We start from the raw sequence: 20,060 nt of genomic DNA, 5'->3' as shown, positions 1-20,060 counted from the left end.
CTCTCTTCCCCCCTCATGAAGCTCTCTCTCTCTCTCCCCTCATGAAGCTCTCTCCCCCCCCTCATGAAGCTCTCTCTCTCTCTCTCTCTCTCTGTTCTGTCAAAGTGTATATACAGTCACATGAAAAAGTAAGTACACCCCATGTAAAGTTTTGACTTTTTCAAAATATTTCAACATACAGCAATTTTTTTTTTTTTTTTTTTTTTTTTTTTTGTATACAATATCGAGGCTCGTGAAAGAGCGAACATTAATCACATGAACACACAGAAAGACAAACCGACACATAAAACATATAACATAGGGAGCGGTAGACAAGATGGGGAGAGAGGGGGAAGGACACAAACACAACATTTGAGAGCAGGGACCGAGAGACATGGAGACATCGAGAGATCTGAGAGAGGGCGAGGGCTTTGGGGGGGGGGGGCGTGGGAAGGGGGCAGTGGGAGAGGTATAAAACATATGGACACTGCCAGGACTTCCAGGAAAGAAGTTGGAATTTCAAACAAGGTGGATCTGGGGTGAATTAGCGGGGGTAGAAAAGATCAAGGTTTTGGATGGGGGAAGATAAGAGATGGTGGTGAACAGCTGTTTTAAAGACCTGGAGGGAGGAGTGGGATTGAAGGGAGTGAGGGAGTTTGTTCCAGAGGCGGGAGAAAAGAGGAATGAAAGAGTGAAGGTGAGCGGAGAGCCGAGATTTCGGCAGTTTAACCATCAGAGGGTTGCTGGCAGATCTTGTGCGACCTGTAGGAATATTTGGGGGACAGAGCACAGAGAGAGCTGGGGGAGCAAGGCCGGAGAGGAGTCGGTAGAAGACAGAAAGACCACCTACCTGCCTGCGGTGAGTGAGTGAAAGGCCCTCAGAGATAGCTTCATCGCGGGAGATTCCAATAATTCTGAAAGCTTTGGTTTCAACAGCGTGAAGCCGAGCTAGGTGTGAGGCAGGAGCACCGGCCCATAGGGGAGAACAGTATTCCATTGAGCTGCGGATGAAAGCCTTGTATGTGGTGAGGAGCTCAGGTGTGCCGAGGAAGGACTTCGCATGACGGAGGATGCCCAGTCGGCGACTGGCTTTGGAGGCCAGCTTGGAAATGTGGTTTTCCCAAGAAAGATCATGGCAGATAGTGAGACCCAAAATCTTGAGCGACAGAACTTCTTGGAGAGGATTGTTGAGAAAGTAGATGGGAGGGTTGTCCAGTCGATCTTTTCGGAGAGACATAGTAAGAGTGTGAGATTTGTCAGGATTGAAAGACATGTTCCACTTGTTTGACCAGTCTGTGATTTTGTCCAGGTCTTCAGAGAGTGAGGAGGCAGCAGACTGCCGATCTGAGGGAAGAGGAATGGAGCGGCAGAGAGTGGAGTCATCAGCAAAGAGATAGAGAGGATTTTCGAGAGAGTCAGAGAGATCATTGATGAAGACCAGAAAAAGCACGGGGCCCAGAACACTGCCTTGGGGAACTCCAGCCTGAACAGGAAGAGGAGATGAGAGAAACCCATTCAGGGCCACACGTTGACGACGACTAGAGAGGAAGTCCGCCAGCCATGCGTGGAGATTTCCATGGATACCAAAGGAGGAGAGTTTGGTGAGCAGAGCGGGGTGCCAGACCGTGTCGAAGGCACGTGATATGTCGAGGAAGACAGCTCTAATTTCCTGTTTGGCATTGAGGACCTCCATCCATTGTTGAGACAGCAGAAGCAGCATGTCCAGAGTAGAGTGACCTGGTCTGAAACCAAATTGATGATCAGAGATCAAGCCATTGGAGAAGAGGAAAGATTTCATATCAGAAGCAATGATGGATTCCATGACTTTGCTGATAATTGGGAGAAGGCTGATTGGTCTGTAGTTGCTAGGATCTGTTTTTGCACCTTTTTTGTGCAAAGCGGTGATGTTGGCTGATTTCCAAGCAGATGGCAGTTGACCTTGAGCAAAAGAGAGGGTGAAGAGAACAGAGAGAGGGTGAGATAGAGCAGCAGAGCAGGATTTTAGGACCCGTGGGCTGATGCCGTCGGGTCCAGTTGCAGAATCAGAGTCGAGGGTTGACAGAAACTTTTCCACCTTGTCAGGAGGAAAGGACACGGAGTCCAGGAGCAGCAGGGTACGACTGGGTATGGTGGGTACAGAGAGGGATGGGTTTGGGACACAAGATTTAGAGGCAAACACAGAGTTGAGGCATTCAGCTTTTTCACGTGCGGAGTCAGCTGTGTAGCCATTTGAGGTAAGGGAGGGGATGGAGGGGGAACAAACACCAGAAACGGATTTGACCAGACGCCACCAGGATTTGGAAGAGGGAGACAGATAAGAGAGTTCGGTCTTGAGAACGGAGAGATATTGTTTCCTGGCTCTCCTGAGGGTGGACACACACTTGTTTCGGGCTTTGTGAAAGGAAATGAGATTTCCTTCCGTTGGATTTGCTTTCCAGGAGACGAAGGCAAGTTGTTTCTGGGCAACAGCCTCACCTCAAGATTCCGTGTACCATGGACGGGAGGAAGGGTATGACAACTGAAGACGAGATGGGATAAATCTGTGCATGAGAGAGAGCAATTTACTTTGGAAGAATTCCCAGGATGAGTTGATGTCAGAGGTGGTAGAGATGGGAGACCAGTCCAGATGATTGATGGCTGCTTGAAGACCGTGCCAGTTGGCCTGAGTGAAATGCCAGACTCGTCGACGCTGAGCAGGCTCCCTGAGGATGGTCAGAGAGATGTCCACTTTAACAAGGACATGATCAGATGATCCGATCGGAGCAGAAGAAGAGCAGCAGACATTTTCAGGGAAGTTAGTCATAACCAAGTCCAGAAGAGAAGATGTTCCGTTGACTGAGATCCGGGTCGGGAAATTGACAGATTGTGTCAGTCCCAGTGAGTCGCAGAAGTCCTTTGCTGAGGAGCCATGGCTGGTGAGAGAGGTACCCACACCCAGCCAACTGGCATGATGACAGTTGAAATCACCACATATGAGGAAGAGAGAGTTGGGATGAGTAGATAGAAGTTGGTCCATATCATCAGACAGCGAGATGTAGATGGAGTCATCACTGTTTGGTGGACGGTACAACACACATATGAACAAGAGGTGGGAGCGAAGGGGAAGCCGTAGCCAGAGGTATTCCTGGGGGTGAGGTGGAGAGAGTGCACGAGGTGGAGGTGGAGAGAGAGAGTGCAATATGGAGTGCAGGGCGAGTGAGGAAGAGAGTTTTTGATAAAGATAGCAACCCCGCCTCCAGGACGAGGCTCAGGTCTATCATACCGGAGGAGGGAGTAGCCCGGGAGAGATACTATGGAATCAGAGACATCATAAAGGAGGAAAGTTTCTGTTAAGCAGATCACGTCTGGTTTGACAGAAGCAACCTGTATGGAGAGATCAGTTAAGTTTGAACGAAGGCCCCGGATGTTTGAGGTCCATACCGTTAATGAAGAGGAAGGGGGCGCATCAGATACAGAACAGGGGGGAGGAGGGGTAGGGTAAGATGTGGAAGAGGTGGAAGAGGTAGGGAGAGCTGTTGAAGGTGTGTCAGAGATTTCAGAATAGCTCGGAGAAAGGGAAGGATGGGGCGGACAAAAGGTTTGATGGTGATTGGGTGAGCCACAATGAGGTGTTATTTGAGGAGGGGGAAGAGCGAGGCAGAAGGTTGGGGGAGATGGAGGTGAGAGTTTGAAGGGGGAAGAAGCGGGGAGGACGCTTTGAGGAGGGGGAGTGAGCGGGGGGAAATTGAGAAGCAATGAGGGTGGGGAGATTTGAAGGGGAGGGGTGAGGGGGGAGTTTGGGAGTGAAGGGACAAGGGGAGGGATTTGAAAGGGATGGGATATGGGGGAGATTTGGAGGGGAGGGGTGAGGCAGGAGTCTAGGAGGGGAGGGGCGAGGGGGCGTCTTGGCGGGGAGGGGTGAGGGAGTAGTTTAGGAGGGAGGGGGCAAGGGGGGAGATTTGGAGGGGAGGGGTGATGGGGAAGATTTGGAGGGGAGGGGTTATGGGGAAGATTTGGAGGGGAGGGGTGAGATTGGATTTTTGAAAGTGTATGATTTATGGGAAACGAACATTTATTGCAAAATGAGTTTCTTGTGACCTTCGAGTTAAAAATACGTTTAAGGACGCTGGATGGAGGATGGAGTGCAGGAGAGTTTAGGGAATGTAGAACAAAGGCACTATAGGAGATGGATATTTTTTTTGGGATGAATTGATTTGGTGAGCAAGTCGAAAGCAGCCTTTTAAAGAAGAAGAAGAAAAAGGTGTTATAAAATATGACGGAATACATAACTTGAGGGGAAAGTGTAAACATTGAAGGTTAATGAGTGAAAACTATCTGGGGAAATGGGGGAGAAACACGTGGTCGAAGAACGAACGAACGAATAAGAATGAATAAACGAATGAGAACAGAGAAGGAAATGTTTTTTTTTTTTTTTTTTTTTTTTTTTTTGAGTTGAGATTTACACAAGGAAGTAGGCTATGGGTGAAAAGCCTGGGAATACAGAGAACGAAAGTTATTGGATCACAAACGACGGACCACTGAGAGAAAAACAAAGCCTCAAGGTTGTACAGTGCACACTGTACAAGGCCTTGCTCGCGACACGGCAAACAGACGATCAATTTATGAAAGATAAACACCGAGAAACAACCAAAGTTGCACACAATAACTTCACACACCGAAAGATAAATACAGTTTCGACAAAATACAATTGTGAACAGACTTAACTTCGAAAAACGTGGAGACCGTGTGGAGCTTCGAAAATCCCTGCCGCCGTCTCCAAGATCTCGCGAGAGTGAGAGAGTTGAGAGAGTGAGAGAGTGAGAGAGAGTGAGAGAGTGAGAGAGTGAGAGAGTTTATTTGATCTTCATTTCAACAATATTGATAGATAAAGGTGATATAATATAACAAATATCATGAAACATTTACATTTTGTAGTCCATTGTATAATTTAAATAAACATAAATGCAAATTTCGCATGTGGAAAAAGTAAGTACACCCTTGGCTCTAATCGGTGGTATTGCCCCCTTTGGCAGAAACAACCTCAAGGAGGCGTTTCTTATAACTGTCTACCAGTCTCTGACATCGATTGGGAGAAATTTTTGCCCACTCCTCCATGCAGAATTCTTTCAGCTGTGCGATGTTTGAAGGATTTCCTGCATGCACAGCCCGTTTCAAATCCCCCCACAACATCCCGATGGGATTTAGATCCGGGCTTTGACTTGGCCATTCCAGAACCCTCCATTTCTTTCTTTTCAGCCATTCCTTGGTGGATTTACTGGTATGTTTAGGGTCATTGTCATGTTGCAAGGTCCACCTTCGGTTGAGCTTCAACTTTCCGACAGATGGCCTCACATTATCCTCAAGCACCATCTGGTACAATGAAGAATTCATAGTGGATTCTATGATGGTGAGCTGCCCAGGCCCTGATGCAGCAAAGCTGCCCCAAACCACAATATTTCCACCACCATGCTTTACAGTTGGTATCAGGTTCTTGTGGCCAAATGCTGTCTTTGGTTTTCGCCAAACATGTCTTCTGGTACTGTGGCCAAATAGCTCTACCGTTGACTCATCTGTCCAGAGCACATTGTTCCAGAAGTGCTGGTCTTTGCCTCGGTGTTCATTGGCAAACTTTAGTCTTGCCCTGATGTTCTTTCTGGACAGCAAAGGTTTCCTCCTGGCACACCTCCCATGTAGATCAAACTTGTGCAGCCTCTTTCTAGTGGTGGACTCGTGCACTTTGACATCAACAGCGGCAAGAGCGACCTGTAGGTCCCGTGATGACATTCTGGGGATCTTAGAGACATCTTTCAGCATCTTGCGGTCTGCTCTCAGGCTGAACTTGCTGGGGCGACCAGGCCTGAACAAGTTGGCAGTTGTTTGGAATCTTCTCCACTTGTCGATGACCTTCTGGACAGTCGAATGATTGATTTTTCAAATTGTTTGGAGATCTTTATAAATCCCTTCCCAGACTCGTAGGCATCTATAACCTTCTTTCTGAAGGCCTCAGAGAGCTCTTTTGATCTCGGCAAGGTGACGCCGCCACTTCAACAACAAAGAGCAAACCAAACTAAATGTCTGAGGTTTAAATATAACAGGCTCCTCCAAGATCCTCTCTAACGATGTTCTAATCATTTGCACCTGAGCTGGTGCACCTGATTCTAATTTTAGGTATTTTAAGTAGTGATAAATGGAGGGGAGTACTTACTTTTTCCACATGCGAAATTTGCATTTATGTTTATTTAAATTATACAATGGACTACAAAATGTAAATGTTTCATGATATTTGTTATATTATATCACCTTTATCTATCAATATTGTTGAAATGAAGATCAAATAGCTGTATGTTGAAATATGTTGAAAAAGTCAAAACTTTACGTGGGGTGTACTTACTTTTTCACATGACTGTATATTTAAAGGATTATATACTTCATTATACTTCCATTTAAATTTGACTCTAGCTATGCATCCGGCCTTGTGTCCTGATAAGAACAGTCTTTAGGTCTGTGTTCTCTCAAACTGTTAATGTTTCTCCCTGTCCCTCCTCTGCAAACCCAGCTGGCCTTTTTTTGCCCACCCCATTGTAATCTGAACACAAGAATGCTTGTCTTCCGTCCCTTTTGAAATGGTGACCTCCGCACACTGATAACAGTAAGCCTTGAGGGAATTGGTGTGCTGCTTTGGGTACGTGACCAAAGCCTCAGGGCAAGCTCTTAGCGGAGATGTTTATCTTTCTTCTGCGCTGACCTCCGTGTATATAAACGGAGTGCGCTGACAATTATTTTGAGAAAGGAACAGCCAGTTTCGTGCTCATCCTATCTTCCGCACGTGTTGTAACAACTCCGTAATAAAAGGCTTATGTGCTCAGGCATTGTCCCAAGTTCTCCTCGGACAGGGGACATCGAACCACGATATTTGGTGCCATGACTCGGATTCGACCAGGCCGTGGAGGAAGGAACCGACGATGTCTGGAGGTGGCAGCAATTGTCTCAAGGGTACCCGTCACAACTTAGCAAACTAAGGTGAGAGACCTTTTCATCTCTCTCTCAGGAGCAACGTGCTGTCATCTCCAGGCAACCTTGGACCATTTTCCCATAGCTTTGCTTGAATCTGAACCAGAATCAAGCTGTTTTATGCAGAGCAAGACAAATTTTGAGGAACTAAGATGGGATCTTAGGTATCAAGGTATAAGGGAGGTTGGACCTCAGGTGTAAAATGAAATCAAGTTGGGACCTCGAGAGAAAGAGAATTCCGTTACTAAGGGCTACAGGGAGTAAATATCCTGTAGCGACCTCACGAAAAGGGAAATAAGATTTAAGGATGGGGAATCATAATGGACAACCAGGGAAACCCGGTCGCCCATCTGCGGGTACTCCGGTGGAATACATGTTGGAGACATCTGGGTAAGGTTCTGTACGATACGTACATGAGTGGGTCAGACTGACCATGGGACAAAGGTCCACATTCCCCGCTGAAGGGACGTTCCAAAGATCACGGCTGACTAATCTAAGGAAAGCTCTAAAAAGAGAGACAGAGGGAAAAAGCATAACGGGAATGACTGGGAGGCTTTCAGCCAATGGCTGGATGAATGTACCAAACGAGAGATGGACTCAAAATGCGCAGGTTTTAAGGGCGAACTTTAAACGACAAAAGAGCATATATCTGTGTCACAGAAACAAATGGTAGTGACGCAGGAAAACGATAAGGCGACAAAGCCTGTGGAAGAGAGTGGGGTCCCCCCTCAACCTCAGGCCGTGTACGGACCAGATTCCCAAGCGGGATTGCATGCTCAATTGATGGAAATGACAAGACTAAACACAGACCATAGGCCACAAATGATAGCCCCGATGATCATGACGGACGCAGGCCGTGCCGCGACGGCACAATGAGGAGAGATACCTCCCATATACGTACACCGGGCATGGAACGAAGTAGACTTGCAATCCATGTCAGCCATTCTCCGGTGATGCCGAGATGACCCGAATAAGGTAAGATAACACCTGTTCGAATTTGTGCTCACTCATCAACCAACACATTGGGATGTGGGTATTTTGATGGACCGTATCCTCCCAGAAAAGATATGGAGAAAGGTAAAGGCAACTGTAGGATGGCAGATGTCCCTGCCAGACAACGAGATGGAAAGAGAATACTCCACTCGATTGGATCGACTGATAGACGCCATCCTAGAGGAAGTACGACCGAATTATGTAGACTGGGGAAAAATCACCCATTGCAAACAAAAGATTGGAGAAGACCCGGAGGAATTGTTGACTCGACTAAAAATGACAATGAGCACATATGGGGGGCTCCCTGGAGTTGAGGGCCCTCCTGATCAATTTCTCAATAACTTTTTTCGAGAAGGACTTCGCCCAGGAATTAAGAAATGACTGAAAGCTGCTATTTTGAGATGGGTGGGGCAAACCACCGCACAGAATCTGGCTTCGGCCATGCAATGCCAAAGCCTTCAAAGGGAGAAATGACGGTTTGTGTGGGGTTGCAGGATAATGTGACCACCCTAATGGCTATTACCTTTTCTACTGTTCCCAAGGAGGGGGATTCAGAGGGCATGAAATGCCCTTCAAACCACATGGTTTCTCCACATGGGACGATGTTTGCTTGCGGGGATAAAGCTTACTCGTACCTGTCTGATGAATGGAAGGGGACATGCTATTTGGGTTCAGTGATTCCTGAAATCCTCCTGTTAGATAGCCGAGACATCTCTCCAGGAAGGGATCGTAGGGCAAAGTGGGACCAAGACGGACAGACTACTCTTTTTGGACATGGATGGGAGAAAGCATTGGGATTCTTCCTCCCGGGAGTAGGAGTCGTTATGAATAGCTATAGGATAGACAAAATTGCTTTGACCCTAGAAAAAGTTGCCAACGATACCCTACGGGCCCATAAGGAATTGTTAAATACTATGGTAGAAATGAGAACCATGGTGATGCAAAACCGGGTAGCACTTGACATCCTATTGACAGAATGGAGAGGGGTATGTGGGGTGATCGAGGGAAAGTGTTGTACTTGGATACCGGACCCGACAGAGCGGGTAAATAAAGCCATTGACTGACTGAGAGAGACGAGCAGGAGACTACAGGTGGACATAACCTCCGGGAGGATCTGAGCATTACAACTTGGCTTTCAGGATGGTTTGGCAGTCTTGGATACACCATATTGTCCTGGGTTCTACGGGGTCTCACTATAATGGTGAGGCTTGTTTTGACTGTGTTTGTAATGAAACATCTTCTTCGCCTGTGTATTGAGAGATTCTTTCCTAGCTCCTCTAAGTCTCTGTTGGCCCAACTGGTAATGAACGAGAAAGAGAACGAGAACAATGACGAGGAACCGCCCGATCCACCTGTTACCCCGGATCCCCAAGAGCCCACGTCCACGGATGACCCCGACACAAGGGACGTCTCTCTCTTTTTTTTTTTGGATTATCACGCCCTGTATGCTAAGCAAGAACGAATGCAACAGGAGATTGATGACCTTATGTTTTCCCCAGAACAACAGCACGTGCAAGCCCTGATGAGAATGGAACTCGATTAACCTAGAAGATCAGCAAGGATTACGTCTGTGCGAGGCGGAGGGAGCCCGTTCTGCAGGGGAGGTGGCGGGCCCTCTAGCAGAACACATCTTCGTCGAACCAGGCGTCTTCGTTGCGGATCCAAAATGTTAAAATAATTCCACAAAGGATGTTCTGTGATATTAAAGATTTTTATTATTTAATATCTGAACAGGAGAAAGGAATTGTCGAAGTGTATATATATATATTTAAAGGATTATATACTTCATTATACTTCCATTTAAATTTGACTCTAACTATGCATCCGGCCTTGTGTCCTGATAAGAACAGTCTTTAGGTCTGTGTTCTCTCAAACTGTTAATGTTTCTCCCTGTCCCTCCTCTGCAAACCCAGCTGGCCTTTTTATTGCCCTCCCCATTGTAATCTGAACACAAGAATGCTTGTCTTCCCTCCCTTTTGAAATAATGACCTCCACACATTGATAACAGTAAGCCTTGAGGGAATTGGTGTGGTGCTTTGCGTACGTGACCAAAGCCTCAGGGCAAGCTCTCAGCGGAGATGTTTATCTTTCTTCTGCGCTGACCTCCGTGTATATAAACGGAGTGCGCTGACAATTATTTTGAGAAAGGAACGGCCAGTTTCATGCCCATCCTATCTTCCGCATGTGTTGTAATGGCTCCGTAATAAAAGGCTTATATGCTCAGGCATTGTCCCAAGTTCTCCTCGGACAGCGGATATCGAACCACGATACTTCCCTCATGAATCTCTCTCTTCCCTCATGAAGCTCTCTCTCCCCTCATGAAGCTCTCTCTCCCCTCATGAAGCTCTCTGTTCCCTCTCTTCCATCATGTTCCACTATCACTATCAGGGCAGTTTTCGAAAGGTATCGTGATTGTAGAACAGGAAAAGACCGAAGCTTTATGAGATAATGGACGTGAACAAAATGAAGTGAAATTGTGAACTTTGCCCCACACATGCACAAAATGTCAGCATTTGGATACAAACATTGATGTACTTACGACATAAAGGCACGCCGCACGTTTCCCATCGTTTCTGTGGGTCCATCGTGTAGCACCATGGACCTCCAGTGTCGTTGTCTGGGTTCCTGCAGTACTGGAGCAAGAAGTGGTAAAACGTTGCATACATCGACAAAGAGTAATTACTGCAGACATAGTGATAGACGTTCAGCTCTGCCATGACCCTTCGACATCTGTTTAAAGACATCATCTCCATTGTATGAGTTCCCGTCCTATTTGACGGGATGTGACCTGTTGTAAGATAGAAATCAAATAGGAAGTCTTGAACATCACACGATGACTTCTCAAATAAAGACAGGTGGGTATAAATTATTGAATATTCAGTGGGAGAAATCTAAATAATAATTCTCTCCAAGCTAGTGTGGGTCACCAATGCCTTTTGAGGACATGTCGTTCATTCGGAGTCCCAGGGTGTTCCCGCCTGCCTATGGTTTGTCATGCTGTGGAATTATATTGTGTGTCCGCATGAACGGAGAGACAGAAACTCCCCTGCCCATGCCTGGCGACGTACAGCACCGTGCAGACAAACTTGGTGTGGACCCACTTCCGGTACGTACATTTTTAGTGAGATGAGCGTCTGGACTAGTGCTGGGAGTATACACACGCTCCTCGTGAGGTCCAGCTCCTTCCTCCCAGGGCTGGCAATTGCTGCCAGATTTCGATGTAGACTTGGTTCCTTTGTAGAGATTTCCCGGATGTAAATAGCAATCTGCATTGATAGAGGAAGGGAGAATGCTCCTTGAGTGACCAATGACAACAACACATAAGGGGCATTAATTCAGAGATTGGGAGATGGAGATCAATCTCCACAAAGAAGTACCATGGACCACAACCCCAAGAGAGAGGGCAATGATGCTGGGATCATCAAAAGTTTTTTTCCCTCCACCAATCCTGGACAGCACTGATTCTGCCTTAATGGCTTCATCAGCCGAACAACAAAAGGCCAATTTGAAACACGTGCAAATAAATAGTTACAGATGAACGACACAGTGAATTCAAGGGTTCCAAAAGTGTGCTCATGTATATGGCTAGTTGTGTGCTCATGTATATGGCTAGTTGTGTGCTCATGTATATGGCTAGTTGTGTGCTCATGTATATGACTAGTTGTGTGTTCATGTATATGGCTAGTTGTGTGTTCATGTATATGGCTAGTTGTGTGTTCATGTATATGACTAGTTGTGTGTTCATGTATATGACTAGTTGTGTGTTCATGTATATGGCTAGTTGTGTGTTCATGTATATGGCTAGTTGTGTGTTCATGTATATGGCTAGTTGTGTGTTCATGTATATGGCTAGTTGTGCGTTCATGTATATGGCTAGTTGTGGGTTCATGTATATGGCTAGTTGTGTGTTCATGTATATGACTAGTTGTGTGCTCATGTATATGGCTAGTTGTGTGTTCATGTACAGTCACGTGAAAAAGTAAGTACACCCCATGTAAAGTTTTGACTTTTTCAACATATTTCAACATACAGCTAATTGATCTTCATTTCAACAATATTGATAGATAAAAGTGATATAAGATAACAAATATCATGAAACATTTACATTTTGTAGTCCATTGTATAATTTAAATAAACATAAATGCAAATTTCGCATGTGGAAAAAGTAAGTACACCCTTGGCTCTAATAGGTGGCATTGCCCCCTTTGGCAGAAACAACCTCAAGTAGGCGTTTCTTATAATTATCAACCAGTCTCTGTCATCGACTGGGAGAAATTTTGCCCACTCCTCCATGCAGAATTCTTTCAGCTGTGCGATGTTTGAGGGGTTTCTTGAATGCACAGCTCGTTTTAAATCCCCCCACAACATCTCGATGGGATTTAGATCCGGGCTTTGACTTGGCCATTCCAGAACCCTCCATTTCTTCCTTTTCAGCCATTCCTTGGTGGATTTACTGGTATGTTTAGGGTCATTGTCATGTTGCAAGGTCCACCTTCGGTTGAGCTTCAACCTCCCGACAGATGGCCTCACATTATCCTCAAGCACCCTCTGGTACAATGAAGAATTCATCGTGGATCCTATGATGGTGAGCCGCCCAGGCCCTGATGCAGCAAAGCTGCCCCAAACCATAATATTTCCACCACCATGCTTTACAGTTGGTATCATGTTCTTGTGGTCAAATGCTGTCTTTGGTTTTCGCCAAACATGTCTTCTGGTATGGTGGCCAAATATCTCTACATTTGACTCATCTGTCCAGAGCACATTGTTCCAGAAGTACTGGTCTTTGCCTAGGTGTTCATTTGCAAACTTTAGTCTTTCCCTGATGTACTTTCTGGACAGCAAAGGTTTCCTCCTGGCACACCTCCCATGTAGATCAAATTTGTGCAGCCTCTTTCTAAAGGTAAACTCGTGCACTTTGACATCAACAGTGACAAGAGCTACCTGTAGGTCCTGTGATGACATTCTGGGGTTCTCAGAGACTTCTTTCAGCATCTTGCAGTCTGCTCTCGGGCTGAACTTGCTGGGGCGGCCTGGCCTGAACTGAACAAGGTGGCAGTTGTTTGGAATCTTCTCCACTTGTAGATGATCTTCCGGACAGCCGAATGATTGATTTCAAATTGTTTGGAGATCTTTTTAAATCCCTTCCCAGACTCGTAGGCATCTATAGCCTTCTTTCCGAAGGCCTCAGAGAGCTCTTTTGATCTAGTCATGGTGACGCCGTACACTTCAACAACAAAGAGCAAACCAAACTAAATGTCTGAGGTTTTAATAAGACAGGTTCCTCGAAGATCCTCTCGAACGATGTTCTAATCATTTGCACCTGAGCTGGTGCACCTGATTCTAATTTTAGGTATTTGAAGTAGTGATAAATGTAGGGGTGTACTTACTTTTTCCACATGCGAAATTTGCATTTATGTTTTTTTAAATTATACAATGGACTACAAAATGTAAATGTTTCATGATATTTGTTATATTATATCACCTTTATCTATCAATATTGTTGAAATGAAGATCAAATAGCTGTATGTTGAAATATGTTGAAAAAGTCAAAACTTTACATGGGGTGTACTTACTTTTTCACGTGACTGTATATGGCTAGTTGTGTGTTCATGTATATGGCTCATTGTGCGTTCATGTGTATGCCTAGTTGTGTGCTCGTGTATATGGCTAGTTGTGTGTTCATGTATATGGCTAGTTGTGTGATCATGTATATGGCTAGTTGTGTGCTCATGTATATGGCTAGTTTTGTGCTCATGTATATGGCTAGTTGTGTGTTCATGTATATGGCTAGTTGTGTGTTCATGTATATGGCTAGTGGTGTGCTCATGTATATGACTAGTTGTGTGTTCATGTATATGGCTAGTTGTGTGTTCATGTATATGATTAGTTGTGTGCTCATGTATATGGCTAGTTGAGGCCATGGAGGCAAACAAATGGAGAAGAAGAAAAAAGTAAAAAAGGTAAAAATGAAGCAAAGAGAAGAGAAAGAAGCGAGGTAGGGGGGAAAAGAGGTAGAGCTCGGATGGTGTGGGAAGATTGTGTGAGGAAGGATGTAAGTGAGATAAGGTGGCGCATCGTGGAGAGTTTGCTGAAATAAAGGATTGTGTGAGGAGTATTGCACAAAAGATGGGGAAGAAGGAGTGTTTTGAAATTGTGTCTAAGTTCGAGCCGAGGTGTCATGCGACTTTTGTCCGCAGCGCGGCGGTTATAAAGATCTCGGACATTAAGTGCAGCGATCACTCCTGTGACATATATTGTGTGTACTTAGGTGCATGTCTAGAATGGTACGTAGAATCACTTTGCTCAGCGCTTGCTTGTGCTTGGATGTATACCCGTTATTGATCCAGATGAATGCTGCGTACTGATATTATATTTGCCGATTTCTTTCACAGGTATTGCTAGGGATTGATTCAGATTAAACTCATGATTTGAGACACTGTTGTATCCTTGATTTTTACAACACTTAATCTGAATCATCTCTCGTCTTGATCGAGATCGCCATGTCTCACAAGTTGCTACAACTACCTACCTTCGGAGGAGACCCTCAGGCGACGGACTCGTCTGCCCAGCTCAAACACTGGCTGCGTCTGTTGGCAAGCTACCTGCAATCCCATGCGGACCTCACGGACGAGATCAGGCTAGCTGTCCTACATTCCCATGTGACGCATCCCGTCTATGAGTATATTTCTCATTGTGATACTTATGACACCGCCGTAGCCAAGCTACGTCGAATTTACATTAAGACTACATGGTCTACACTCGTTACCAGCTCGATTCACCACGACAGGACCCTTCGGAATCCATTGACCACTTCATTCAGGAACTTCATCGTTTATCCAAAGACTGTACTGCTGAAGTCCAAACGCACGAACAGGTGTGCGATGATCTTATCCACGATTCTTTTTGTCTCGGGGATCTCTCCGAAAATACGTCAGAGATTGCTGGAGACGCCGAATCTAATGCTACAGATGGCTCATGATTTGGCTCTCGTACTTCACGAGGCACAGATGCAATCGGAGGCGTACGGCCGCCCGTACGTCACGGCAGGCTTAACCGGAGAGAAACGCCCGGAGAGTGCTGCTACAGCGGAGCACACGGTTGCTAATCCTCCGCTGGAATCGGAGACAACGGAAGCTCCCGAAGCTTCAAGCCCAAGCTTGACAGCTGCTGCTGCTGCGGCCCCATCTGCCGGGAGTAATGCTAAGTGCTTTTTCTGCGGAAACAGAAATCATTTGAGGTCAGTTTGCCCGGCGCGGGAAGCGACGTGTCACTTGTGCGCTCGGAAAGGCCATTTTGCAAAAGTATGCCGCGCGTCACAAGGCTGGTGTACGTGCTCGACACTGTCCATGATCCTCTCACCGCCTGAGGCACAATCGGCACCACCCGCGACGTTGATTGGGATCATCTCACCGCACGGGGCTCGATCGGCTCCACGCTCAATGTTGACTGGGATCATCCCAACGCGCGGGGCTCGATCGGCTCCATGTGCGATGCTGGACGGTGTCGGGCCCACGCGTGTGGCTCGATTGCCACCTCTAGATGTCTCGACATCCTCCGGGCCACTCAGCCTGTCCAGCGCTGTTGTTCCGGTGCCGATGGAGGGTCAGATGGCAAATGCCTTGATTGACAAGGGCTCGACTGAGAGCTATGTTGACATGAGACTCGTCCAGCAGCACGGCTGGCCGATTCTCGGGACATCGCGCCGTATTTTCATGGCTTCCCAGGCACTTTGGATGCATACTAAAGGGGAATGCCGGCTGAAGCTAGTGATCAATGGCCAAATGTATCCGATGTTCGTTTAATGGTCTTACCAACGTTATGTGCAGAAGTACTGTTGGGTCACGATTTCCTCCATCGTCATGGTCGGTTAGAAATTACATTTGGCAGGGATAATACTCTTTCTGTATGTGCTCTGGCCAGGATGGAAATAGAACCCCTGTCGCTGTTTCCCAATTTGACTCCTGACTGCACACCGGTCGCCATTAAATCGCGACGATACTCCCGGGCTGATACGCGATTTATTGCTCAGGAAACTAGTCGCCTCCTAAAAGAGGGTATAGTCGAACGTCGTCGATCGCCTTGGAGAGCTCAAGTCCTGGTTGTCCAGACTGAAAATCATCGAAAACGCTTGGTAATTGACTACTCGCAGACTATAAATAGATTTACGGAATTGGATGCCTACCTGCTCCCAGGATTGGATGCCCTGGTCAGACAGATGGCACAGTATGCGGTTTACAGCACTTTAGATCTCCGTAGTGCATATCATCAAATTCCGATTGCTGCAGCCGATCGCATCTACACTGGTTTTGAATCCGGTCAGCGGTTGTACCAGTTCACACGTTTGCCTTTCAGAGTCACAAATGGGTTCATGCTTCCAAAGGGCCATCAATGACATAATTGCTAAGGAACACTTAACAGATGTCTTTGTTTACTTGGACAACTTAACAGTTTGTGGGTACGATCAAGCTCATCATGATGCTAATCTGCAGCGCTTCCTCAAGGTTGCGTGCAAGTACCGTCTGACCCTGAACGAGGCTAAATGTCGCTATTTGGCTCAGACCATAGATCTTCTGGGGTACACTGTGACCCAGGGCACAATCACCCCAGACAAAGAGCGACTGCGACCCTTGCTCAAAATGGCCACGCCACATGATCGTGCTTCTTTGAAGCGTGACCTCGGGCTGTTTGCACATTATTCAAAGTGGGTCTAAAATTTCTCTGAAAAGCTTCGTCCCCTTGTAGATTGCAAAGTGTTCCCCAAGTGTCACGCCGCCAAGGTTGCCTTCCATGGACTGAAGTCAGACATAGCTGGCATCGCTGTGTCATCTATAGATGAAAACATTCCCTTTGTTTTGGAAAACGATGCATCGGACCACGCGATAGCTGCCACGCTCTCCCGGGGGGGGGGGGGGTGGGGGGGGCAACCTGTGGCCTTCTTTTCAAGGACTCTCTCCTCAGCGGAGAGACGTCACTCATCTGTCGAGAAATAAGCGTACGCCATAGTTGAGTCTATTATGCGTTGGAGACCATATTTGTTTGGCAAACGTTTTGAGGTCATCACTGATCAGCAAAGTGTCGCTTTCATGTACGATACACGCCATGTTCAACGCATTAAGAACGAGAAAATCACTCGTCGGCGCATAGAGTTAGCTGATTATAGCTTTCGCATCACGTATCACCCCGGGCGGGATAATCTCGCAGCGGATGCACTATCACGACCAGCGGTGTGTGCGAGTCTCACCTCCTTTGAGGATCTGCATGTTCTTCATGAAACATTGTGCCATCCCGGTGTGACTCGGCTGGCTCATTATGTGCGCTGTCGCAATTTGCCCTACTCTGTTGAGGACATTCGCCGTCTGTCACACTTGTCCCATTTGTGCTGAATTCAAACCCCGTTTCTATAAACCGCAGATGGGTACACTGATCCAGGCTACTAGGCTGTGGGATAGATTGTCTATGGACTTCAAAGGGCCCCTACCGGCTTCGGGTCTACATGCGTCTGCTAGTCTACCGGCTTCGGGTAGCTCTCGCTACCTCCTCACGATCGTGGACGAGTTCTCCAGATTCCCTTTCGCTTTTCCGTGCAGTGACATGTCCGCTGGGTCGGTTATCCGGTGTCTGCAGATTTTGTTTTCCATGTTCAGGAATCCGGGCTATATACACACCGATCGAGGTGCTGTGTTTTTGTCCCAAGATGTGCGAATCTTTTTGCTTCAGCGAAATATTGCTTCTAGTTTTACCACTCCGCACAGGCTGCAAGCAAACGGTCAGGTGGAAAGATTTAATGACATTATATGGAAAGCCATTACTCTCGGCCTTAAGACCCGCGGACTAGGACTAGACCGATGGACTTGGATGGTACACGGGGTGTTAAACTCGATCCGGACTTTATTGTGCACCGCTACAAATCAAACTCCTCACGATCGTCTGTTTCGTTACTCGCGCAATATGGGTGCTGTCCGATCTTTGCCTGTCTGGCTAGCTTGCCGAGCCCGGACCGGCTTTCCTCAAATGCGTGGTTCGCCCGAGTAAATAGACCCGCTTGTTGACATGGTTCGTATTCTCCAAGCCAATCCCGAGTACGCTTGAGTGCTGCTGCCAAATGGACGTGAGTCTACGGTTTCGGTGCGTCATCTTGCTCCGTGCGGGGATATCGCTAGGCCGGAGCTCAGCCCGGGGAATCCGATGATGGGGAATTCGCCGTCAGCCCCGCCCCCTCATGTGCCCGATCCGATCAACATCGAGGTGCCACCGCCATCACCCGAGATAGGCGGTTATACCGGCGAGGGCGAATTCGGACTCGCGGCTGAAGCCCCTGACGTGTATCGAACGCGCACAGGGAGAGAAATTCGCCGTCCCGATCGCTTCAGCTGGGATTAACATAGCTCGCTCTTTTACGTCATCATCTGCTCACTGAAGTTTCCTACACTGCTACATAGCTTGCTAGCTTGGTTCTAACCTCTGGGAGAAGTGTAGTTTTTACCCCTGGGAGAATGTTTGGAAATTGTGTCTAAGTTCGAGCCCAGGTGTCATGCGACTTTTGTCCGCTGCGCGGAGGTTATACAGATCTCGAACATTAAGCGCAGCGATCACTCCTGTGACATATATCGTGTGCACTTTGGTGCATGTCTAGAATGATACGTAGAATCACTTTGCTCAGCGCTTGCTTATGCTTGGATGTATACCCGTTATTGATCCAGATGAATGCTGCGTACTGATATTATATTTGCTGATTTCTTTCACAGGTATTGCTAGGGATTGATTCAGATTAAACTCATGATTTGCGACACAGTTGTATCCTTGATTTTTACAACAAGCAGCTTGGTACCATTAGGCCTCACCCCATATAAAGGGAAATGAGGAAAAAGAAGAGGAAAGAAAAAAGAAAGAAAGATGTAAATGTATCACGATGTAAATGTCACAAATTCAATCAGATTGTCACCATAAAAGTGGAAACATCAGCTTGTGAGGCTGTTCATGTGGGTTGAGCTTCCTGCCTGGTGCAAGCCGTACCTTCGTCACTGATGAAAGTACATTCTCTTCTGCAGCAATAAGAGACTGTGGGTCAGTGAGGAAATCTAGAGCAATGCCCCGAGGCCCGACCAGGGTCACGCTCCCTTTCCGGTCTGACAACCTTTTGTTCAAATTGTTGGGCCGAGGCTGGATCTGCAGTTTCATGGATGTACTTTAACACCGGTCGGTTTTGGGAACCTGACTACTACTACTGCTAGTTCATGAACCCTTGTTCATGCTCCGTGCGGGGATATCGCTAGGCCGGAGCTCAGCCCGGGGAATCTGATGATGGGGAATTCGCCGACAGCCCCGCCCCCTCATGCGCCCGATCCGATCGACATCGGGATGCGGCCGCCATCACCCGAGATAGGCGGTTATCCCGGCGAGGACGAATTCGTTGAGTTCAGAACTTCAGAACACCACAGGTGATTTGGCAGTACAGAAATGAACCCTTGTTTCCGGCTTTGTGGAATGACGTGTACTTCTGGGACGTTGTTTTGTAAAGTCAGCTCGGCTCTTTTTCTGAGTGTTTGTGTATTTCACCTGCTGATGAAAGTGTGTGTGTGGGGGGTGGGGGGAGGGGGAATTGAGGACCAACATGGTTCGTGAACTTTTGCAAACATAATGTGAGCGTTCTCCGGTTTAGCAAAGTTGGATACATGATAACCAACGCCGGCGTATCTGTGCATCTGTAAATGTGAGTGACATTTACCAATGTTGGGCATCAGGCCTGGCACGGCATCCGTCGGGCTTTGCAGTGACACCAAGGTAGGAGCAGCAGGAGCGACCAAGGTAGGAGGAGCAGGAGCGGCTCCACATTGAGGGACATCGCAGAATTCCCAACGGACGTTCGGATCGAGCGTGTGGCACCAAGGGGCTTCCCTCCCATTTGGATTGCGACAATAGTTCTTCTCAAGGCCTCTGGAAATGTAATTAATGAGGATGACGACAACAACATGTTTTTCTATATCAAATAAGAACAATAACTGAGGTCCTGAGATAATGTGCGATGGCATTATCTATGTTGCTTTGCAAGGTTCAAATGTGACCCTGACCTGTCTCAATAAACTAATCAATAACCATGA

General features: G+C 47.0%; 1 protein-coding gene across 1 annotated transcript in view; it reads right to left on the bottom strand.

Annotated features, from left to right (window-relative positions):
* The window catches only part of LOC137428023 (plasminogen-like), a 387,719-nt gene that overhangs the window by 275,383 nt on the left and 92,276 nt on the right, over nt 1-20,060 (bottom strand). Inside the window, exons 9-11 of the mRNA XM_068117937.2 lie at nt 19,688-19,896; nt 11,077-11,228; nt 10,502-10,595 (exon numbers count right to left, since the gene is read on the bottom strand). Coding sequence (XP_067974038.2) covers nt 10,502-10,595; nt 11,077-11,228; nt 19,688-19,896 — 455 coding nt within the window. The remainder of the gene's footprint in view (nt 1-10,501; nt 10,596-11,076; nt 11,229-19,687; nt 19,897-20,060) is intronic.

This window comes from Myxine glutinosa, chromosome 5, assembly GCF_964187855.1.
Source record: "Myxine glutinosa chromosome 5, kmMyxGlut1.1, whole genome shotgun sequence".
Lineage (NCBI taxonomy): Eukaryota > Metazoa > Chordata > Myxini > Myxiniformes > Myxinidae > Myxine > Myxine glutinosa.
This window is presented reverse-complemented; position numbering and strand designations above follow the sequence as displayed.